The 25,685-nt window shown below is 36.2% G+C and overlaps 1 protein-coding gene across 3 annotated transcripts; it reads right to left on the bottom strand.

The window, feature by feature from the left end:
• Positions 1–105: 105 nt before the first annotated feature.
• mtmr1b (myotubularin related protein 1b) lies at positions 106–25,658 on the bottom strand. 3 transcript variants are annotated; one of them, XM_048166520.1, is made up of 16 exons: positions 25,205–25,658; positions 21,338–21,443; positions 19,871–19,936; positions 15,327–15,402; positions 15,009–15,103; positions 12,779–12,886; positions 12,554–12,655; positions 12,347–12,430; positions 12,100–12,249; positions 10,732–10,920; positions 8,543–8,728; positions 5,113–5,319; positions 4,934–5,026; positions 4,727–4,840; positions 4,465–4,641; positions 106–1,014 (listed from the first exon to the last, which is right to left on the bottom strand). In XM_048166520.1, the coding sequence occupies exons 1-16, from the start codon at positions 25,252–25,254 to the stop codon at positions 865–867; spliced, it is 1,953 nt and encodes a 650-aa protein (XP_048022477.1). In that variant the 5' UTR covers positions 25,255–25,658; the 3' UTR covers positions 106–864. The 3 variants fall into 3 exon arrangements, with proteins under 3 accessions (XP_048022477.1, XP_048022478.1, XP_048022479.1); XM_048166521.1 differs by lacking the exon at positions 19,871–19,936; XM_048166522.1 differs by lacking the exons at positions 19,871–19,936; positions 21,338–21,443; positions 25,205–25,658 and adding an exon at positions 19,165–19,185.
• Between the last annotated feature and the right edge of the window lie 27 nt (positions 25,659–25,685).

The following is a 25,685-nucleotide window of genomic DNA, read 5'->3' as shown; positions in this document are numbered from 1 at the left end:
TACATGTACTTTGAACACATGTTTTGAAAAAAAAAAAAACAGCATTTAAGTAACCATAATTAAAAGTAAATTTGCAAATCAGAATGAGATATAATGGACTACCAGTTTTTGTAAGGTTTTTTTTTATTCTTCATACAACAAAATTTGGTGTTTAACATATATTAATATACAAAAGTATTACAAATTTAAGCTTATAACAAATTAGACATAAAAATGAATGAATATAAAAAATGGTATTACAAACGCTTTTAGAAAATAAAATATGCATTAGGCAATTTTTAGTATGTCATAGTAATATTGAAATAGTAGCATATAAAATAATAATAGCTTATCTGAATATCTGAAGGTTGCAGTTTGTGTAAAAAATGTGTATAAATGAGCAAATTTATGCAAAGATTTTATATTATGCATGATTCTGAATTATGTTACATTTTAATGAGTAGTAATTCTTGTATGCAATAAAAGAGCAAGAACATTCTTGGCAAAGCCACTAAAACATTCAGGCATTTTTTTTGTTTTTTTGTAGAGATACTGTTTTGTTCTGGTTTACATATTATTGTTAACAAAAATCCTTGAAAATATGCTCGAAACCCATGCCTTGATGAAGCTCAGGTTTTAAAACCAACAACTGAATGTGCCATTTTTATTTTTTCCCCCAACAATAAGTGACAAATTCAAAATACCCTTCACAAAGTTATGTATAAAAAACTCATAATATGGAAAATGTTTGTTGAACTGTAGTGCTACGTGATTTAACCAGTGGCTTTATGGCCTTTAGAGGGCACTAATGACCACACAGGGGTATTATTCCAAATATAATGATATAGAATAGCAGTATTTACTTAACACGTTACTAAGAAACGCTCAGACAGTAGTCTGCATGGGCATGCCTTCATGCTCTGAGGAAGAGGAGAACGAATGTGATGAAGCTGCATCTCGTTTTAGCTCCTCCACTCTCTTCTGCAACTCTGACTTCAGGACCAACAACTCCTTCAGACTCTGATGAACAGGAACCTGACAGACAGAGACGAGGGGGAAAACAGAGCCTGTAGTGTCACTAAATGTGAAGTATTTACATTTTCAACTTTTGTAAAATTTCAATTAAATTACAAGAAAAATTGAAAATAAATAAAATCATAAAAAAATAAAATAAAAAAATAAAGGTCCAATTAAAAAATATATATAATTTATTACATGATGTTACAATCTAATTAATTACATGACGTGGCAATTAATTAATCTAATTAATTGCAAATTAATCGCACATCAGATTTGGCTGAGAAATTACCCCCCCAAAATAATCTGAAATCATTATTGTGTAAAGCATCAAATAGACATTACAAAAAGTAGCTTCAGAAAGAAATATTTTATTTGATTCAACATAAAATGTATTGCACATAAACTTTTGGACCATGAAGTTGAGTTTTTGGGTGAACTATACCTTTAATGTTTTTTTTTTTAGGGAAATATGAAATTATTTTTTAATGAAATTATACACTAAATAAAAAACTAAACCTGCCAGTAGGTGGCGGTAAATGTCTTAATGATTGATTGATTCATTCATTCGTTTTGTTCAAACAGCTGATTCATTCAGGAGTGAAGTAAATGGTTCTCTTTATGAATGGTCCACTGTCCATTGAATCATTGGTTGACCTAATTCGTTCAAAACGCAGATTCAGAAATGAAATGCTCCTGTGTGTTGCTCGGAGATAAACAGTTCTGCATTGTCTTTATATTTTCGTAGACAAAATTGAGCAAAACAGACAATATTGTGTCTAAAATACAACATTAACTTACTATTTATTGAACCGTTGTATAAAATTAGCATCGCATTTGCGCACGTGTTATTCTGGACAGAAAGACAGCACTCGTGTGATACTGCACTCATTACTCGTGTGATATAGTTTAACTATATTATGTAAATAGGAGTCAAGACCTCTAACAGCATTTTTGCTTGAATTTTAGGGACATTTTTAACTACATTCTATAGGCTCCATCACACAGTGAGTTGTTGCATCAGTCAACTATATGAAATGTCACATGACCTACAGGTCTGGGGCGGGGCAAGTGCGTTAAATGGGTTAATAATTTTAACGCGTTATTTTTCACTGTAATTAATTAATCTAATTAATGCGTTAAATCCACAGCCCACAGTGTATATACACATATACACACTACCAGTCAAAAGTAATTACTATTTTTAATGTTTTTGAACGAAGTCTCTTATGCTCATTAAGGCTGCATTTATTTCATAATAAATACAGAAAATATACAATAATATTGTGAAATATTATTATAATTTAAAATTATGGTTTTCTATTTTAATATACTTTAAAATATAATTCATTTCTGTGCTGCAAAGCTGGAAAATACTTGTCTGTGAAAGAGGACAGATAAAAGAAATGATCTTTTTTCTATCAGTGCAAGGGAAACTTGTGAAGTTAATTTATATAGTTGATAATATATAGTGATAGAGACTTAAACATACAAGGTAACACATAGTGATTTTTAATTACTATTTACTCCTTTTTTAGAGTATATTTACTCCTTATTTAGGCCTATATTACATATGATCTATATATATTAATATTCATTGAAACTAAGTGCTTAATAACTACTGTTACACTAAACTTGCGTGTGTGTAATGGATTAATACAAATATAGATCATATAATTATACAAATCATATATAAATTATATTATCATTAAAACCAGATAATTTCATCGTTAAATATTTGTTTTTACTATATAATGCCCTTTCATTTGGAGGAAGAGAAACTGGGGGAGTGACTTTATTGTGTTGGGTGTGTCAGTGTCACTTTGTTCACATCTGATTGGTCCAATTTCAGTTTGAGATCTCTAACCCAGAACATAACCTGCCCCGTTAGCCGTGGAGCGTAAGTTACTATGGCGATGAACATCGCTAAAAGTCAAGTTACTTTCATGGTACCTAAAACCCAGGATTGGCGCAAACTAATCTGAAATTTACCTGGCTAGCCAGCTAATCCAGCTTCATGGTACAGGCCCCTGTTGTCTGATTGATAGTTTAAACTTTTAAAATAAATAAATTCTAAAAATGTCCACATGCAGGTCACGGTAAACATATTTTTGCTGTGAAATCTTTAATGATTTTCATAAAGTAAACTTAATAACTTTTATACTGTTTCAAGATGAACTGGACTGGCTAATATTATATATAAATATCAGCAACTGCACCAAAATGCAAATTTTTGCTTAGTTTGGATCTCAGAATAAAAATGAGGTCCTTTTTTTTCTCCTCAAGTATAGGCTCCATATTCTCTCTATATCATATTATATGAGCCATAAAAGTACAAAAACATGCAATTTATTTAAAGGAGAAGAATGCTTTTTCACAAGATGTAATATAAGTCTAAGGTGTCTCCTGAATGTGTCTGTGAAGTTTCAGCTCAAAATACCCCATAGATTTTTTTTAATTAATTTTTTTAACTGCCTATTTTGGGGCATCATTAACTATACACTGATTTTTTCAGCGCGCCGCCCCTTTAAATCGCGTGCTCTCTGCCACACGAGCTCTCGACTATATTACAGCGCATTTACAAAGTTCACACAGCTAATATAACCCTCAAATGGATCTTTACAAGATGTTCGTCATGCATGCTGTGTGCACACATCGAATCGTGAGTAAAGTATTTATTTTGATGTTTACGTTTGATTCTCTATGAGTTTGAGGCTGTGCTCCGTGGCTAACGGCTAATGCTACACTGTTGGAGAGATTTATAAAGAATGAAGTTGTGTTTATGAATTATACAGACTGCAAGTGTTTAAAAATGAAAATAGTGACGGCTCTTGTCTCCGTGAATACAGAAAGAAACGATGGTAACTTTAACCCCATTTAACAGTACATTAGCAACATGCTAACGAAACATTTAGATTTTAGACAATTTACAAATATCACTAAAAATATCATGTTATCATGGATCATGTCAGTTATTATTGCTCCATCTGCCATTTTTCGCTGTTGTTCTTGCTTGCTTACCTTGTCTGTGCACAGATCCAGACGTTAATACAGCCTTTCCTTGTCTAATGCTCTAACATGGGCTGGCATATATGCAAATGTTGGGGGCGTACGTATTAATGATCTCGACTGTTACGTAACAGTCGGTGTTATGTTGAGATCCGCGTGTTTTCCGGAAGTCTTTTAAACAAATGAGATTTACATAAGAAAGAGGAAGCAATGGGGTTTGAAACTCAATGTATGTCTTTTCCATGTACTGAACTCTTGTTATTCAACTATGCCAAGATAAATTCAATTTTTCATTCGAGGGCACCTTTAAAAAAAAAAGTCTAAAGGTTCAATAACTGTTCTATTAAAAAAAAAAAAAAAACACATTTTCACCTACCTGTACTTCCACTGAAACACATTTGAAATAATCAGTTATAACACCTACTGCATCAACCATTATCTTCCGCATCCCCTGCTCACCTGTGGCCTCATGCGCGGGTTCCAACGCACATAATAACTGACCCAAAGCTCTAGATGTCTCAGACTGGCTACCGGATATAAAACGTGGTGCTCGTAGTTCACATACAGCGGGTTGGTAAACTCCTCAAGCTGACTGTTCACATATGACCATAGAGACACGGTCTTACTGTAAACCTCCTGCATAATCAGAACGAAATGACATGAGGGTAAGTAAATCATTACTTTAAAAACAAGTGACATTAATGCACATGAATGCACTTGCCTTCGAGACTCGTTCTTGCTCGCTGTTGTAGAGAAATGTCCCAAACAGGCAGCTGTATAGGTGATCGAGCACCGTGACGAGAAACAGCTCATTGAATTCAAATGCAGAGGGAAACTATGGAGAGAACCAAAGGGAAAGCTTAAAAGGGTGATTTAATAATACTGTATTATACTTTTTTCTCAGCTCCACTATCCACTTTTTCCTCACCTGTCGTGTCATTTGCCAGACACAGTCGATGAACTGCACAAAGAGAGGTGAGCGTTCAGAGTTTGCGTGATTCCCATCTCCATGTCCCACACGCTAAGAAAGACAGAGGAAGATACAGTGAGATGTTAGCACACGTTCAATGTGGAATGTTTTTTCCATGTATGCAGAACGTTACTGACCGAAGCAAAGCGGTGTCCGAAGCTCAGCCATTCCTTCTCCAGCAGCACCTGGAAGCCCCTGAGCGAGCGGTAGTGCGCGTCCAGCATAAGCATGGCCAGAGAGGTGAGCTGAGCCGTGCGGTCCCAGCCATCACTGCAGTGCACCACCACTGACGTCTTACCCGACTCGATTCGGTCTGCGATGCGAACCGCACCTGCTAGCAAGAGCTACAGAGAAAATAGTGAGCGTTGTACCTTTAAGAAATACTTTTTATTTTTACGTTTTTGTTAGTTTTAAATATAAATTACATTAAATAATTTAGAATATTTAATTGCCGCTCTTTTTGTAAATTTGACAAAACATTTAAACTTGGAAAGGTCCGACACTCAAGGTTCCATATTTGGCCACTGTTTTGTGATATTGTGAGAGACATGCATTGAATTGTGACAGGAGAATGCATCACCCGGTGGCTCTGTTTGGTATAGCACCTAAACAAAACCTCAATTTTTGTGATATCAACTTCAAATTTGGAACACAGTTGTGTTAGCATATGGCTTCGATTTTTCTGCAATTTTGAAGTCTAAATTATTATTTTTTGTGTGTGTAAAATAAAAAGATGTTTAGTGCAGTACATTTGCTTTATAGTAAACTTAAAGGTGCTCTAAGCGATGTCACGCGTTTTTAGGCCAAAACATTTTTTGTGACATACGGCAAACATCTCCTCACTATCCGCTAGCTGCCTGTCCCCTGAACACACTGTAAAAAAACGCGGTCTCTGTAGTCGCCACAAGCTCTGAAAACGGCAATAAAAACAAACTGGTGCAGCCTGGACCACAAATCATAATAAACATGCTCCAGCCAATAACCGACAAGAATGATTTTAAATGCGCGTTCATGACTGTTTCAGGAAGCACGGAGGGGAGGGGGAGGAGGAGGAGGAGGGAGGGTCTAGCTAGCCTCTGTTTTGTTTGACAACACTTCGAACGTCAACAGGAAGTTACATCCACCCATGATCACTTAGAGCACCTTTAAACGTATTTTTTTTTTAAGTGCTTTAACTTTGTTTTCTTTACAAAGAGACCAATTTTAAAGCTTTCATTAATGACTACTATTTAAAGGAATAGTTCACCCAAAAATGAAAATTGTCCTATAATTTACTCACCCTCAAGCCATCCTAGGTGTATATGACTTTCTTTCAGCCGAACACAATCAGAGTTATATTAAATAATATCTGGCTAGTGTATCTAGCTTGCACTTAGAATAATGATATAGAATGATATAACTATATAACGATGGACGCTAATATAGTTATCGTTATAGTTATCTTCAGTGTTGGGGAAGGTTACTATTAAAAGTAATGCATTACAATATTGCATCACTCCCTAAAAAAATGAACTATGAACAAACAGGAAAATGGGTCTCATTGCATCTGTTTGTCTGAGAAAGTGATAACAGCAGTACAAACTGACGGCGATATCTATGGACTTTTAAGGTAATTAGCTAACCTATCTTTATTGTTGGCATTTTATTCGATTTAAAAGTCAATAATAGCTTGTATAATAATTCTTAAAGGGTTACTTCACCCAAAAATGAAAATAATGTCATTTATTACTCATCCTCATGTTGTTCTACACCCGTAAGATCTTCGTTCATCAACACAAATTAAGATATTTTTGATAAAATCCGATGGCTCAGTGAGGCCTTCATTGCCAGCAATATCATTAATACTTTCAATGCCCAGAAAGCTACTAAAGACACATTTAAAACAGTTCTTGTGACTACAGTGGTTCAACCTTAATATTATAAAGCAACGAGAATACATTTCGTGCGCCAAAAAAACAAAATAATGACTTTTTTTTAACAATATCTAGAGATGAGCGATTTCAAAACACTGCTTCAAATCTTTTGTTTCGAATCAGTGGTTCGGATCGTGTGTCAAACTCCCAAACTGCTAAAATCACGTGACTTTGGTGCTCCGAAACACTGATTCGAAACAAACGATTTGAAGCAGTGTTTTGACTATTTATTAGGTGCACTGAAAGGAATAATATTAATATACATCATCTGTGCACGAGGTAGGGCCTTAAAAACATCAACCAATTGTTTGTGTGATCATCTCGTAAACGATTGGCCCTCTGGCTTGTCAATCACTGCCATGACGTTCCTTGTGAGAGATGTGCGTGCTCCAGTAACTTTCCACACTCCACAGGCGCCGCATGCAATGTTTTTGTCAGGAGTAACAACTGCAGATTATGAGTTACCTGCAGTGAGTCCGACATAATGAATCCACTAACACGACACAGCGAATGCCGGTGGTTAACACTCGTGTTCCAATACTCGTGCACGAGGTTTGGGAGGCGTTCCCTCGAATGAGCTGTGAAGGAGGGGGTTGTTCTTACGCATGCGCTCATTTCAAAAACTCACTAACAGTCTTTGGTTTCTCAGTCGTCGAAAACATCCTCTGTAGCACCTTTAAGGTTGAACCACTGTAGTCACATGAACTGTTTTAAATACGTCTTTAGTAACTTTCCGGGCACTGAAATTGTAAATTAACTTGCTAGCAAGTAAAAATATCTTAATTTGTGTTCTGAAGATGAATGAAGGTCTTATGGGTGTGGAACGACATGAGGGTGAGTAATAAATGACAGAATTTTCATTTAAGAATATTATCTTTTTCTTAAGAAAAAACGTAATAATTCAAATTATTGATAAGAATCTTCTTAAAAATCATCCATAATTTCTTTATTTAATGAAGATTTATTTTAGGTTTAATGAATTTGTTGGGTTGTTTCAAATTAATTGTTGCAATTAAGCACTGGCTAAATATAATACATATTTCTACCTCTAATAGAGATGTGCATGAGTTCTCTGAAGTGACACCAATGATTGATAATGTAAAGAATGATCGGTCATTATACATGACTTTTTGCTAAATTTGAAAATACACACCAAATTAAAAAACACCATACAGAGTGCTGAACTGCTGTCAAGCCAGTCTCTTCAAAAACAGTGTGCACTTATGATTATTACAGTGATTTTACAGTTGATCAGCGCGCCTTCTGCAACAACCGCCATATAATTAGGTAACACTATAATTAGCCTGTCATTTTCTTATTAAGGAAAAAAAAATATTTGAGAACTTCTTAAGTATTTTTCAAGAAATTTACTTCAAAAAGGAACATTCTTTTGAACTTTTTGGAATTTATCTTCTGGGAATTCTTCTTTCTCAAGAAGATTTTCATGATTCCAGCCCCAGAAGGTGACTTCAACAAGCCTCTCAAACTAAATGCTCTACAGAATCAGTGAAGTGAAAGCAATATTTTTTAAACAGAAGATAGAACAGAAACATCAATGAAAATTCATGAGTTTGAAAGTCAGGATGTAATGACCACCTGATTCGATCATGGCTTCAAAACGAACATGGTGTAGTGACATAATCCAGATCCTCACCCTGATGTATTCCAGCCAGTGCGTAGAATCCACAGATGAGAACCAGTGTTGTTGGTCGATGGCAGGATACACCACCTCCTTGAGTTTCCTCAGGGATTCTCTCATCACATGTATGTTGGGGATCTCCAGAAAGTTCAGCTCCACATTGATGTAGAAACTCTCATTCTCATATCCTCCATCTTTGGCCTATAAAAGAGGAGCCACATGTAAGCCATTCCAGAAAATCTGGTACAGTAGTGGGATTATTGCTGGCACAAGATGGTCATCACACATGATGCTGTTATTTGTGTGGGGAACATCATGTTTTGACATCTTATCAAGCCCAGAGTATCAATCTATGAGCTTTCTATCATTTCTTTCATAACAATACTGAACTGAACTTCTAGAAAATGTTCATAAGCCTGGTCTTGTCCTGCTTACAACAAGGCTTGGCTAATTTCAAAAACATGAAACTAAAATGGATGAGATTGTAACTGAGGGAGGATTTTTTAAAGGGATAGTTTACTTTGGTGCAAACCTGTATGCCTTTCTTTCCTGTGTGAAAAACAAAAGATAATATTTTGAGAAATGTCTCAGTGTTTCCTTTGTCCATACAATGGAAGTCAACGGCTCCAATTGTTGTTTGGTTCTCAGTGTTCTTGAAAATATCTTCTTTTGTATTCCACAGAATAAAGTTAGACAGCTTTGGAATGACATGCAGGTGAGTAAATGATGATTTTATTTTTTGGTAAACTATCCCTTTAGTTTTAGTCTGTGTTGAGGTTTAAACTGGTTCAGTGAAACTATTACTTATACTTATGTAGTATTTAAGACCAACCAACCGCTTTCCTGAGTGAATTTAGAAACTAAAACAGGTAAGTTCAATTCTTCCCTTATTGTATGAAGATTCCTCAAACATCTCATGTATATGATTTTTATATAAATCATTTAATTTTGTCTCCACTGGCTTAAATGCTGAAAATTAGTTTTGTGGACAAATATAAATTGTATATATGAACTTGTATATATGTATAATTGTATATGAACTGCCTCACCACAAAATATCAATATATTTTTTTTTCCTTTTAACGGAAATTGATTTATTTTATCAAAAATATAGTCAAAACATTAATATTGTGAAATATTATTACAATTTAAAATAACTGTTTTCTATTTGAATGTTTTAAGGTGTAATTTACTCCTGTGAATGGCAAAGCTGAATTTTCAGCATCATTACTCCAGTCTTCAGTGTCACATGATACTTCAGAAATCATTCTAATATAAACTGCTTATTTGGTACTTTCTTATTATCATCGATGTTGAAAACGGTAGGGATACTTAATTTTTTTTCTGGAAACTGATACATTTTTTTCAGGATTCCTTGATGAACTGAAAGTTCAAATGAACAGCATTTATTTGAAATATAAATGTCTTTACTGTCACATTTGATCAATTTAATGTGTCCTTTCTGAATAATATATATAATAATATTGAATGGTAGTATATTGCTGCAGTCAATGTTAGGGAAAGTTACTTTTAAAAGTAATGCAATAAGTTACAATATTGTGTTACTCCCTAAAAAAAGTAACAAATTGCATTACTTAGTTAATTTTTTAATGAAAAGTAATGTGTTACATTACTTTTGCATTCATTTTTCTCACCTGGGCTGGGCTCGCTTGTTTGTTTTTCAATAACAAGAAAGTTGAATCTTGGCTAATCGAAAGGCCCTTTCACACCAAATGTGAAATGAATAAGCCTCTGACTGAAGTAAATGCAAATTCACGCCTGTACAGTAGAGGGCGCAGCTCAAGTTGTGTAATTCAACATATTTATTGCAGGTTTGCATAATATTCCGAGTTTGCATTTTTACTATTTTTAGTCATTTTGTGGAATACTGAATCTGTTTTAGTGCAAGTGTGATGAGTAAATGATCACATTTAGTCTAGAACTACAATAAGCATCATGATCACACAGCGCACAAAACACCTCTTAATCACGGGGACAGGAGAGCTTTCCCTCAATAAATGGGAAAACAAAGTAATTTGCGTTACTTATTTGAAAAAAGTAACTCATATATTATTTTGTAAATTTCAAAGTAATGTGTTACTTTACAAGTTATTTGAAAAAAGTAATCTGATTACATAACTCATGTTACTTGTAATGCATAACACCGGCTGTAGTACTTTGTTTTTTAAAACACAGTTTCTTACTTTGTTGGTGTCAGCCACAGTGCTTTGGCGAGCATCAAAGATGCAGAGTTTGTGAGACTGAGCGTTGGCGTCGAGTATCGTCTGAAGGTACCGTTCATCCTCCCTGCAGCGGCGGTCTGACGGACCCACCTGTGGCTGACCGCAGCGCACTATAGCGGCCTGACTCTCAGGGTGAATCCAGGACAACACCTGAGGGAATGTGATAACGTTTAAGAAGATGACTATGATAGAACAAATAAAACAGCATTTAATATTTAAAATCATGATTAAAAATTGCTGTATGACTTTTAGCATCATTGAGATATTATTTATCATTTATTCATTTTTATTCATATAAATATATTTAATTAGATAAATATTGAGTTTTAACAGACCCCCTAAAGCATGCTGTGGGTTTGTTGGGATGAGAGTCACATGAGAGAAAGCAAAGCCTCCATTGCTTTATGACTGGTTATTGTGATGTTCACACAATAAATCCCGTCTCTCATTTTTGTGCACTGAACTGTTTTGGTTGTTGATTTCTTGAGTATTTATTTAACCTGAAAAATGTGTCTTCATTAAAGGATTAGTCCACTTTCAAATATAATTTTCCTGATAATTTACTCACCCCCATGTCATCCAAGATGTTCATGTCTTTCTTTCTTCAGTCAAAAAGAAATTAAGGTTTTTGTTGAAAACATTCCAGGATTATTCTCCTTATAGTGGACTTCAATGGACTCCAAACGGTTGAAGGTCAAAATTACAGTTTCAGTGCAGCTTCAAAGAGCTTTAAACGATACCAGAGTCTTATCTAGTGAAACGATCAGTCATTTAAAAAAAAAATTAAATGTATCTGCTTTATAAACACAAAATATCGCCTTCCAAGTGCTTCCGTATTCTACTTACGGAAAAAATGGAACTGGCGCTGCGTTCATTCCGTTTGGAGTCCATTGAAGTCCACTATAAGGAGAATAATCCTGGAATGTTTTCATCAAAAACTTTAATTTCTTTTCGACCGAAAGAAAGACATGGACATCTTGGATGACATGGGGTGAGTAAATTATCAGGAAATTTTTATTTGAAAGTGAACTAATCCTTTAAGTGTAACCGGAACATGAATTTACATAAAAAATTAATTACTTTGCCTCCTCATTTCAGAACACCACTGCTTGGCAAATTGCTTAAAGTTTTTTTTTCTCCCTCATTTAACATTATTTTATTTAAAGTACTGATTTTTTTTATGATTTTAGCTATTTTTAACTATAGTAGCCCTGATGACAATGTAGATGCTGCTAGAGGATATTTCAGTTGGCCAAACAAAGGCCCGTTGTAAAGTAAAACTAAAACTGACCCTAGGATTTTCACTTAAAAAAAATAATAAATTCTTACAGGGAAACGGCGTTTGGCCCTAAAGGCCGCCACTCTCTTCAGTTCGTCCTCTGTGACGTTTGAAGGCAGGACCAGCAGAGCGGGATACGTCTCACACACCTCATAACTGCTGTTCATTTTACTGATGATCCAGCTCTCGTTTGGAAGACCCTGCCATCACCAACAACATCGGAACATACTGTAATACCAAAATAATTACCTGTCCTGATATATTTTGCATATGGTGACTGGCGATGACAGTCCGTACCTGTCTCTTGTACTCAGAGATTGGGTCGTAGATCTTCCAGCCATCTTCTGGAAACGTCTCTCGGTATTTAAAAGCAAAGAGAGGCTGAGGGAAGAGAGGGAATGTGTATCATTAAAAACACTGAAACATCTTCAGCTAGTGCACTATTGTGTACAGCACATCCTTACGCAAGTGTCACATATGTGGGTGTTTTCAAAAAAATCGTACCAGGTTGTGGGAGAGAGGGAACGCATACTTTGACAGTATTTCAAACACCTCCAAATTGCTCTGTCCCTCCTTCTTGTATGCAAACCGGGGGTTTCTCAGGTCCTGTGAAAAGAAATAGTAATTAATATTTAAAAGAGTGTGCAAGAGACTTAAAAGAAGCTAAGACAGAAAAGGGAAGAAGAGCCAATGAAGGGTGGAAAAGAGGAAAACTGATTTGTCCTTTGCCTTGCAGACTATCTCAAGTCCTTGAGTGTTGTCTCCGTGACTCTGAACAGCGATAGACTCCAGTCTGCTCACGGCTCCGAGATTCACATCCAGCACAAACGGAGAATCCTTTCACACATACAGAAACAGCATTAATAACCAATCAAAACATTTGTGCTTGTTGAGATCTGAGAATAGCACTAATTTAAAGGTGCAGTAAGTGATTTCTGAGAATCATTGTTGATATTTAAAATCAACCCAAACAAACACACCCCTCCCTTCATTGCTCCGCCCCCAAAATGCAGGAACACGCAATGTAAGAGTGAATGTCTCTTTATCATTGCAGAAACAAAGCAAAATAGATGGCGAACGAATGACTAGGAAGTACAAAATATGAACATACAATACACGAGTATCTACAAGCAAGAGTTCGAGACAAACAACGACACTCAAAACCAATGTATGGAGCAGAAACAACGCAACCTATGTGTCCGTTTTCAGGATTTCCCACTTAGGTTTCTCCAGGGCTGGAAAGCTTTTCTAATATTAACGTGGATCCTAAAGCTTTTGCCTGATCATAACCCTTCTTTTTCCAGTGTTATTTTCTCTTTTGTTGTGTCTCTCAGTCATCTCTCTTTCTACCGTTTTTCTTCAAATCTCCCTCTTGCTCTTTCTCTCCTCCCCCATCATGAGTGGACACGCCCCCTACTGCTGATTGGCTACAAGTTTGTTGTGGTGCTCAGTCCGATCCACTTTTAACAGCGTTTTACAGAAATTGTTTACTGCACCTTTAATCAATCTACTGAGACAAAAACTCAACAGAAACTCAGTATGCTACTCAGTCCAAAACTTTGAAATAATTAAAATGTTTTAATGTGTTTGAAAGACATCTCTTATTCCCACCAAAGCTGCATTTATTTGATCAAAAATGCAGTAAAAACACTAATATTGTGAAATATTATTATAATTGAATAAATAATAGTACATTTTCTAAAAATTTTAATTTATTCCCATGAATTTTCAGCATCAGACATTCAGTCTTTAGTGTCACATGATCCTTCAGAAACTTGTATTGATGTATTGATACGGCAAACGTTTTTTAATTGAAACCTCTTCAAATATTACAGTATTTATATATATATCGAAACACCAATATTTTTTGACAATACTATGTTGGGGAATGGCAAACACAAATTTCTGACGCACAATGTTGACATGAGGCGACACCACAGTTGCTGCTAGTTCTTTAAAGGTGCCCTAGATTATGTTTTTAAAAGATGTAATATAAGTCTAAGGTGTCCCCTGAATGTGTCTGTGAAGTTTCAGATCAAAATACCCCATAGATTTTTTTTGGGGCATCATTATAAATGCGCCGATTTTATGCTGCGGCCCCTTTAAATCCCGTGCTCTCCGCCCACAGAGCTCGCGCTTGCCTTGAACAGTGCCTTAACAAAGTTTACACAGCTAATATAACCCTCAAAATGGATCTTTACAAAGTGTTCGTCATGCATGCGTCGGATTATGTGAGTATTGTATACTGTTATATTGTTTACTTCTGATTCTGAATGAGTTTGATAGTGCTCCGTGGCTAACGGCTAATGCTACACTGTTGGAGAGATTTATAAAGAATGAAGTTGTGTTTATGCATTATACAGACTGCAAGTGTTTAAAAATGAAAATAGCGATGGCTCTCTTGACTCCGTGAATACAGTAATAACCCGATGGTAACTTTAACCACATTTAACAGTACATTAGTAACATGCTAACGAAACATTTAGAAAGACAGTTTACAAATATCACTAAAAATATCATGTTATCATGGATCATGTCAGTTATTATTGCTCCATCTGCCTTTTTTCGCTATTGTTCTTGCTTGCTTACCTAGTCTGATGATTCGGTTGTGCACATCCAGACGTTAATACTGGCTGCCCTTGTCTAATGCCTTTTATAATGTTGGAAACGTGGGCTGGCATATGCAAATATTGGGGGCGTACACCCCGACTGTTATGTAACAGTCGGTGTTATGTTGAGATTCGCCTGTTCTTCGGAGGTCTTTTAAACAAATGAGATTTATATAAGAAGGAGGAAACAATGGAGTTTGAGACTCACTGTATGTCTTTCCATGTACTGAACTCTTGTTATTTAACAATGCCAATATAAATTCAATTTTTCATTCGAGGGCACCTTTAATGTCAGTTTGGTGTGTCACCGCCTTTAGATGCTGTAAAAATGAGTAGAAGAGTGTGTTTACCCGTGTCAGGCTCTTGAAGTAGAGCTTGTAATCAGTGATGGTTAGAGTCCCTCTCACAACCCCAGAGAATGGACAGATATACATGACGTCTTTGACTGTGAAAACACCACAGCATACAAAGGTTATCTACCGTTGACGTGCATATGTGTGGAAGACCAACTCCATCCACTTACCTAACCTATATAATATTTTAAGCCTTGTACACCTAAATGTTAACTTATTATGTCATATTATGTTAAGCTTGCTATGCTTCATGATGGTGTTATGTCACGTAAAAAAGATGCTAAACCACAAATGTGCATGTGTTAATGTCATTACCAATAGCCTTGATGGTTTCTCCAGGAACACGCGGAGCCTCCTCCATCTGAGCCTGCTTATTTCCTTCTCTGAGTGCCTGTCACAGATTGAAACAAACACATTTTGATATGATTACATGCACATCATTTTCCAATTAAGGTCCATATTCTGAATAAGCTTTTATTCTGATAAGATGTTTGCATGGTCCTTTTGGAATATTTCTGTATCAGCATAATTCAGACAGACATGAACATTTTTAGATATAATGCATAGATATTCTGAATAAGTCATTTAAAGGGATGGTTCACCCAAAAATGAAAATTATCCCATGATTTACTCACCTTCATGCCACCCTAGGTATATCTTCTTTCAGATGAACACAAACATAGTTATATTAAAAAAATATTCTGGCTCTTCCAAGCTTTATTATGGCAGTGAATGGCACTCCTGATTTTGAAGTCCAACAAAGTGTATCCATCCATCATAAAAAATAAGTCCTTCTGAAGTGAAGCAATGGGATTTCGTACAAAAATATTCATATTTAAAACTTTATAAACTAAAATGAGTAGATTCCGACAGCCTATGCAGCTTGTGTTCGTCTGAAAGAAGATAGTCATATACACCTAGGGTGGCTTAAGGGGGAGTAAATCATGGGATTCATTTGTGGGTGAACTAACCCTTTAAGTCTGATTAATACAGGCATATGCTAGCCGTCTTACTTGGATTTCTAGAATCTAGAATGTTGCTTTTTGTTGTCTGTGGATTGTGTTATTTGTTTATGCCTCAATTTAATGTGTTTTACATGACACTTAATCAGATTATCTAAAACTCGCCACCATGTTGCCAGGGAATTGCTATGCCATTGCTAAGGTATTGTGGCTGCTTTCTAGGCAACATACTGGTCAAGTCATAAGAGCAAACCCAGTGCCCAATGTCATTATGATATTATGGTACCTAAATATGGCCCGTGTCCCTCAGTGAAAGTCTATGGCATAGGTCTTCCACCCAGTTCCTGGAGGCCAACTGCGCTGTAAAGTTTATATCCAACCTGCTTCAGCTTATGATACTGAAGATCTTGATTAGCAGGATCAAGTGTGTTTGATTAGGGTTGGAGCTAAACTCTGCAGGACAGTGGGCATAAGAGCAGGGTTAAAGACCTCTGGTCTATGGGATTTATCCATGTCCACTATCCAAGCAGTGTGGAACAAGTTCAGCTCTTAAGTTTAATATTAAGTATGTCCAATATTAATAGTGATGCTTGCCTTATCTTAATTTGTAAACTATTTGAACACACACAAAAATCAAACAAATAGTAATTTAGAAAAAAAAAATCACCCTCAGTATCATATTGAATGAGAAATACTCAGTATCATAGTGAATCAGAAATACTCTGTATGTGGTTTCCTTTCCACCACTCCCAAACATTAAGTTCTCTCTCTTCCTAAAGCAAACAGCCAGTCCAATGTTTGAGGCTGTAAACTAAACGCGGAAGGCAGGGCTGTAATTTAGAGCACTGAAGAAAATCTCTCAGCATGAAAAGAAAACTACCGATGCTGCAAATTCAGCAAGAGCAAAATATTTGAGCTTCATATTTTTGGATGCTTTCATTAACTTTGACAGAAGGGAATATGCACTTCACAAAACTAAAATACACTCTGAACACCTCAGCAAACACAGCAACCATGTACAACACCCAAGCATCTTGATGGTGAATTTGGCACCGTCTATATGCAGTATATGATTACTCTTTTCAGTGATCCCATGAACCACAAGTCAGCGTTTGGCTCTGAAAAAGCTGTTTCTGTGTGCAAACTGCTGACAACAAGCAGTGGGGAGTTCAGAGGGATGAGATGAGGGCTCGTGGGTCTGCTCCACCCACAGTGACAGAACTGTTTGGCAGCTTCATGGACACAGACGAATAAGAGAATTCAGTCATTCTGTTACGGTCCAGCTGCAGGACAACGACAGCACTGTAGAATTCAACAGGCTTGACCTTCACCAAAACAAAAGCTCTATGGGGATCTGTTCAGCATTATGCTAATAAAGCCCTAGAAAGATGGCACGGGGTGGTGATATTTCATAATGGCATATGAGTCAAAACATCTGTATTTTCCCCCTCAAGCATTCGGTTATCTGCTATATCAATAATGCAGAAAAGACATATTGCAGATTAAAATACAAATCATGCTCTTTCGACAGCATCTGCGGCACAGAAAATAATTTAGACTGTGTAAAAACAAACTAAAAATGTGTTTACAGAAATAAATCTAAAATGCCTTTGCAGGCAAGAATACAAATAAATTAAATTCAAATATTACAATTATGAGCTCATTGAAGTATTAGTGCATTTACATGGACAACAAAATGATAGTAACTATCAAAAAACAGTTCATTATAATAAGCAGCCAATGCAAGAAATCCAAATTTAAAAACCCCCTTAAATTTTTCACTCTTTGTTATATTGCAGCCATTTGCTAAAATCATTTTCATTTTTTCCCCTCATTAATGTACACACAGCACCCCATTTTGACAGAAAAACACAGAATTATTGACATTTTTGCAGATTTATTAAAAAAGAAAAACTGAAATATCACATGGTCCTAAGTATTCAGACCCTTTGCTGTGACACTCGTATATTTAACTCAGGTGCTGTCCATTTCTTCTGATCATCCTTGAGATGGTTCTACACCTTAATTTGAGTCCAGCTGTGTTTGATTATACTGATTGGACTTGATTAGGAAAGCCACACACCTGTCTATATAAGACCTTACAGCTCACAGTGCATGTTAGAGCAAATGAGAATCATGAGGTCAAAGGAACTGCCTGAAGAGCTCAGAGACAGAATTGTGGCAAGGCACAGATCTGGCCAAGGTTACAAAAAAAATTCTGCTGCACTTAAAGGTGCCATCGAACGTTTTTTTTTTTTTTACCATCCAACCTGACAGAACTGGAGAGGATCTGCAAGGAGGAATGGCAGAGGATCCCCAAATCCAGGTGTGAAAAACTTGTTGCATCTTTCCTAAAAAGACTCATGGCTGTATTAGATCAAAAGGGTGCTTCTACTAAATACTGAGCAAAGGGTCTGAATACTTAGGACCATGTGACATTTCAGTTTTTCTTTTTTAATAAATCTGCAAAAATGTCAACAATTCTGTTTTTCTGTCAATATGGGGTGCTGTGTGTACATTAAAGGTGCCCAAGAATGCTTTTTCACAAGATGTAATATAAATCTAAGGTGTCTCCTGAATGTGTCTGTGAAGTTTCAGCTCAAAATACCCCATAGATTTTTTTAAATTAATTTTTTTAACTGCCTATTTTGGGGCATCATTAACAATACACTGATTTACACTCGACGCCGCCCCTTTAAATGCTCACGCTCCCTGCCAAACGAGCTCTCGACTATATTACAGCGCATTTACAAAGTTCTCACAGCTAATATAACCCTCAAATGGATCTTTACAAGATGTTCGTCATGCATGCTGTATGCATGCTTCAAATTATGTGAGTAATGTATTTATTTGGATATTAATGTTTTATTCTGAGTGAATTTGAGGCTATATGCTCTGTGGCTAACAGCTAATGCTACACTGTTGGAGAGATTTATAAAGAATGAAGTTGTGTTTATGAATTATACAGACTGCAAGTGTTTAAAAATGAAAATAGCGACGGCTCTTGTCTCCGTGAATACAGTAAGAAACGATGGTAACTTTAACCACATTTAACAGTACATTAGCAACATGCTAACGAAACATTTAGAAAGACAATTTACAAATATCAGTAAAAATATCATGATATCATGGATTATGTCAGTTATTATTGCTCCATCTGCCATTTTTCGCTGTTGTTCTTGCTTGCTTACCTAGTCTGATGCTTCATCTATGCACAGATCCAGACGTTACTGGCTTGTGTAATCCCTTAAACATGGGCTGGCATATGCAAATATTGGGGCGTACACCCCGACTGTTACGTAACAGTCTGTGTTATGTTGAGATTCGCCTGTTCTTCGGAGGTCGTTTAAACAAATGAGATTTATATAAGAAGGAGGAAACAATGGAGTTTGAGACTCACTGTATGTCTTTTCCATGTACTGAACTCTTGTTATTTAACTATGCCGAGGTAAATTCAATTTTTGAATCTAGGGCACCTTTAATGAGGAAAAAAATGAACTTAAATGATTTTAGCAAATGGCTGCAATATAACAAAGAGTGAAAAATTTAAGGGGGTCTGAATACTTTCCGTACCCACTGTAGATAGATAGATAGATAGATAGATAGATAGATAGATAGATAGATAGATAGATAGATAGATAGATAGATAGATAGATAGATAGATAGATAGATAGATAGATAGATAGATAGATAGATAGATAGATAGATTTCAGAATAGAATAGAAAAGAAACATTATTTAATGTTTAACATGCATTTAACCCTAAAATTACATTTGTGTGCTTTTTTTACTTGGATGTAAGTGTCTTGAAACACTATTTCTGTTTGTAAGTTAGTAATCATGTCAAATTGTTAACAGAGTCGCACACACACACACACACACACACAGAAAGACTTGCCGAAGAGGGGGCAGTCTGTTGAGGGTCACTGTCCAAAAGAAATCCTTTAACCTCCACATCAGAGTCCTGCACCAAAGAAACACCACAACACCACAGAAAAACAGAGATCGATGAGGAAAAAGAAAGAAAAAGAGCAGTGCATGTTACCACACCAGAAAGATTGAGGAAGTGCAATCATTCCGAGAACTACAAGCTTTCATGCAGGTGTAATAAGTTCAAAAGGGGTCATATACACTTTGTATCGCTTTATATGTTTCCAGACTTAAATGTTAGTCAAGTTTTCTGCACCAAAAACTCTGAAAAGAACACTATGATAATGGCTAAAAAGTATTTTAACATAAAAAATTACATTGCTTTCATGTTTCAATACAGGGTATTTTTGGACTGGAGAGGGGTTTTCAAATTCTGAAATTTACAATTTGTTATTATAGTCAACTTTGTATTTCAAAACTTTACTTTGACATGATTTACATTCATTTGACATGATATATGACCCCTTTAAAGAACGAAACAGAAACAGTGTCAGAATCAATCAGAGGCTCTGCATGATTAACAGATCAGTGTTTGAAGTATCACTTCATTTTTTTTTTCATTTTTTTTTTCATAAATCTATAATATGATTTATGCACTATATTTCAAGTCTTGCAAAATCATACAATAGCTTTGTGTGAGGAACAGACCAAAATCCAACCAAGCTCTCCTGGCCACGTTTATGAGAGCAGTAGTGATGTCTGATTCATAAACGAATCGTTGCATCTTTTCAGTGAATCAGTTTATCTAGTTAATAAAAGTGGTCTGAATGATTCACAAATTTGTGTTCAACAGACTTAATTATCTAGTTAACAGCACGCTTTTTCAGTCTGTTCCTCACACAAAGCTCATATGACGGCAGAAGTCCTTACAGCAAGAGTTGACTGGACTCTTTTATGGTTCTAGGATATGGCTAGGAAAAATTAACCCTTTGTGTTCCACCAAAAGTGTTTTGTAAGAAAATGAGGAGTAGATTCTTTTTCATGTGAAATATGTCAGTGACAGTGGAGACTTGATAAAATAACTTCATCAGCAATGTTCCACTGTGGTTTCAGGACAAAAACAGCAGTTGTCTGAAGTGTGCTGCCTCTTGCATAAGAGTGTATAAACTAAAAACACTGGGTGGAGATCTCTGGCAATGCATAAATAGAAAAGAGGAAAACCTGTTTTGAGTTAGTGAGAATTTACACGTTTTGACATATTGTTTGCTTCAGTCTACTACCTCTACATACTGCCACACAGTGAGGAAATATAAGTGAAAAAAAAAAAAAAAAAAAGATTAAATCAGGGCACATAAGTGTCATGAGTATCCAAAAACCAAAAAAAAAAAAAAACCAGCAGATGTGTTCTTTGTCAAAGTAATGCAGAAGGAGATCTATGCTGAGTCTCAGTAGAATTATTATTATTATTTAACTCTCCACACTAGCACACCCATACCTTGTAGTCTCTAGAAATCATCTCTGAGCTGATGGATCCAGAGATCGGACTTGACATTGTGGCTGCGATCAGTTGTTTGCACCATTCAACATGAGCCCCTGTGGGACTATAATATAAAAGTATTAGTGAGTTACAACATACTTCTGACAATAAGATATGTATAAGAGCACTCAGTGAGTATATGTATATGTTCAGCTGGCTCTTCAGCCCAATAGTATATCAGCGATATTCATCATTCTTAACTATGCTGTTGACTCGGACTCTGCTGTTACAGCTCTATTTTAGATGTAATTTGTAGGGCTGCATGATATATCGCGATTTATTGCAAATTTTTATCCCACATGATTTGGCAAAGGCAGCAATTATTTTATGCGCAGCTTGTCAGAGCTGTACGGCTCTGTGATCAGTAGTAAATGCTTTTCCATCTGAAAGCCAGAGGGCGCTCTTGCACAGAAACTCCAAATATGCTCTGCCACAGAAGAAGATAACGCGCCATATCGCTGTAGCTGAATAAACAGAAGATCGAAACGCTTTGATTGATTAAACATGGCAAATAAACACACGACTGACTTGTTCTGTGTAAGAAGCCACATCCATCTCACAGAAGGATGCTCAAAATTACTGGAGTAAAAATGTGTTATTAAATGTTGTCTTTTGTTGGACAAGATGTTAATAACTGCTTCTCATGTCTGGAAAGATGTTTGACGCGTGTTGCTTTTTCAAACGTACATTATAAGCGACTCAAACTCGTAGTGCTTTCAGATGAATTAGCATTTGGAGCCATACTTCATTGACTTGTCTCGCATAACCAGACCTTCAGACTGGCGACAGAAGGTCTGGACTCTATCGCAGCTTTCATTGGCCAAGGACCGACCAGAGGGACGTTTGACTGACATGTAATGCATGTTTATGTTTAGGGGTGTGAAAATGTAAAGTCGATGTACCTACAATAACAGACTGGCATGTATCTAATAATTTATTCATTTAAGAACATTGTGCAAGGTTACTGCAACAATGGAGCCGCAAACTTTACATCAATCCAGCGTCCATTATTTAGTTGATCCTGGAAAATGCTCATTGTCACAGTAGTAAACACGACGGTTTTCTTCTTCCATGAGGGGGTTTTGCGTCATGGCATTTGTTTCTAGGCGGACCGTTAAAGAACGCGACATGCATCTCCTGGACATCCTGTAAAATACAACCAACCAGATGATGACTTTGAAAATCCTGAAGTGTTTCTAGTTAAGTGTGCCATATGCATCATATGCATCATTGTTGTTCAGCCAACAATATGTGGGTGTGACGTAGAGCTGCACGATTCTGGATAAAATGAGAATCACGATTTTTTGGTTTCAAATAGAGATCACTATTCTCTTACGATTCTGAATATACAACCAAACAAAATAACATGTAATTTACTAGAGGTTCTGACAAAATATTAATTGCTGACTCTAATTGCTGGAAAATGTTTGAATGAATTATTTAAAAAATGGTTTTGAATGAATTCAATGACTCATTAATAAATACTTGTTTCATTGCTGGATGAAACAGTGTTTTTGAACGAATCTTTTGAATGAATGATTCAATGACAAATACATTTTTTAACAGTCAATTGTCGCCACCTAGTGGAATTAGATGTAATTGATACAACCGTTATTTGACGTGCCAAGTTCGTTTCAAAAGGTAGTTTGCTCTATTTTGATCGCTATCATAGACATCGGTGTTTAAATACTAACTTAAAACTTATATCTCAGTACTTCTGTGATAATGTGAATATTTGTAACACAGAAATAACTAATGTGTGATTCAAATCGTCTGGCTCTGGCAGCATGAACACAGATTTGTACGTTTCAGTATGATTTTGTCAAAGGTTTAAAGGTGCACTATGTAGGATTTCTGTCCACTAGAGGTCGCTACGTCAAGTTTGAGCATCGAATCTTGGGACATGTGGTCTTCACATCACAGACGGTGCAAAAGAATAGGGATAGGACTCGGGATAGGGATAGGGATAGGGATAGGGATAGGGATAGGGATAGGACTCGGGAAGAAATCATGTTATCAATTTTTATTGATAATTTGATCTACTCCTGCCCAGGGACAGCAGATGAAATTTAGCTCTGTAGCTAATTCTGGGGTAATATTTTATTGTCCATTGTCCCTGTCAAATAAAGAATAAATAAATAAATGTTCGTGGATGCGATTATTAACGTTACTGTAGTATGAAACAGAGCAGGACCAAGTGTTGTGGGAGCTGAACGAGGCCGCTGGAGCAATTGCGCAACACACGCCGCGAGCAGCAGAACTTTTATTATGCCACAGTCGCCGGCGCCGCTTCTGTTATTCTGGTCATAAGTATGAGGTAACGCAGCTCTGTTTATCATATTAGATACATTTGAGTGTGTTGAAAATGATGTTATAACATTACTCTGTGCGTTCGCTCGGCGGCTGCTGTGAGACATTGTTACACACTACAGTAAGCTAGATCGATTTTAGAATATCATATTAAATGCTCGATGGCTTGTGTTGATAAAAGGCATGCAATTCATTTTAAAATGTATTGTATGATGGAGAAAATGCTGTATTACTGTTACTAAAAATAAAGTTGCATCTGATTATGCTATGTTAGCTACTTGACAAAATAGTGTTTTTTTCTGAGGCATGGTAAAGCATGGTACTCGCAAAAAATCAAGAAAATTAGATTTAAACAATAAGACTAAACGTGTTGAGCTATATAACAACAATTAGTTTTCTGTATAATATATCAAAACAGTTGTTCCCTTGTCTATTAAAACGTATAATATACTAAAGCATCTTTGGTGTTTCCATGGTTTCTACAAAATAAAACCGGAAACCGAGGGTAACGCGGGTATGACGCAATTGACAGGCGACTCCTTACACGTCCCGGAGCATTGGTTAAAATTGCAATTTTCTTACGATTTACAAATTGTTGGAAACATTTGGGATATTTTAAGTAGGCCTACTCAAGTGAACAAAATATATAACACTGGCCTAGTGGTTTTTTGATATTTTACTGCAAAATCTTACATATTGCACCTTTAATTAGAATTGTTGTCATTGGCGTGAGTGCTTAAATCGAGATTGCGATCTTTTTACGATTAATCATGCAGCTCTAGCGTGACGTCTGAGGCTGAGACTAGTCACTGACAATCTGCACATTAAAACAAACAAACAAACAAACAATCGCAGCCTTTGCGATTTCATAATCGCACTAATCACGTTTAAATGCAATTTCAATGTAGTTTTTCGTATTGTACGATACATTGTGCAGCCCTAGTAATTTTTAATACAAAATGTCCTGAGCACTAACTGAAAGGTATTATAATTATTTATTTATTTATTTATTACTAGTAACTCAGCCAATTACATGACACGGCTGGTCATGTGATATCAACACAGCGGCGCCCATGAGGGGGCGACCCGCTCCAAAGATAACAAAAGCTTTTTTAAGACTATGTCTGGAGTCTTCATCTCAAGCAAGCGTGCATCATTTCTAATATTTTTTCAAAACTGCTGTTTATTTCATCAGTAAAACATTAATTTGCAAAAAAAAAAAAAAAGCACCTTTAATAAAGAAAAGTCATCAGCGTTGCTCATTTACAAGTAGCCTACTTTCTTATCTACATGTCTGGTTAATATGAGACAACAGCTCATTCAAACAAAGTTAGCCCAAGGATTTTGTTTGCTTCGAGTCACTCAGTAACTAAACCTAACAAACACCTGGTTTATGACACCTTTTATGACGCGACTTAAAAGAACGCATCCATTAATCCACTAAGCGTCGCGTCACGCCACTAACAGTGTAGATGGGGTGTCATAAACTATTAAAGGGGTGTTATTGGCACTGACCTGTCTGGAGTTTCAGCGTTTGACTGTGCTGCGGTCTGTCGCTTCTCCATCCTCTACTGTAAGCTTACAGAAATGCAAAACCACGCTATGTTGCATATCCAACGCTCATCGTGTGCCTGGAACTGATAACGCTAGAACTTCGTGACTCGCAAAGACGCGAAATCCTACTATGTCTAGGGATTTCGCTCATAAATGTTAATTAGGTCTGTGCTGCGTAAGCTTCCAATGGTGATGGATTGCTCATGAATATTAATTCGGTTGAGTAGATAGTTTCCAATTGCAAAGACTTCAGTCATGAATATTAATACTCAGCCTTCAACGCAGTAGGATTCGTAAACTCGTCTCCCGCACCGCCACGCCAGCGCTAATAAATATCAACAGACTACGTTACCCAAAATGCAATAGCGTGACATGGGTAATGTTTGGAAAGCGTCGCAAGGATTTCATGTGTAAAATCTAGTAGCATTGCATGGGGGGTTAA

Source organism: Megalobrama amblycephala, linkage group LG18 (assembly GCF_018812025.1).
Source record: "Megalobrama amblycephala isolate DHTTF-2021 linkage group LG18, ASM1881202v1, whole genome shotgun sequence".
Classification (NCBI taxonomy): domain Eukaryota; kingdom Metazoa; phylum Chordata; class Actinopteri; order Cypriniformes; family Xenocyprididae; genus Megalobrama; species Megalobrama amblycephala.
This window is presented reverse-complemented; position numbering and strand designations above follow the sequence as displayed.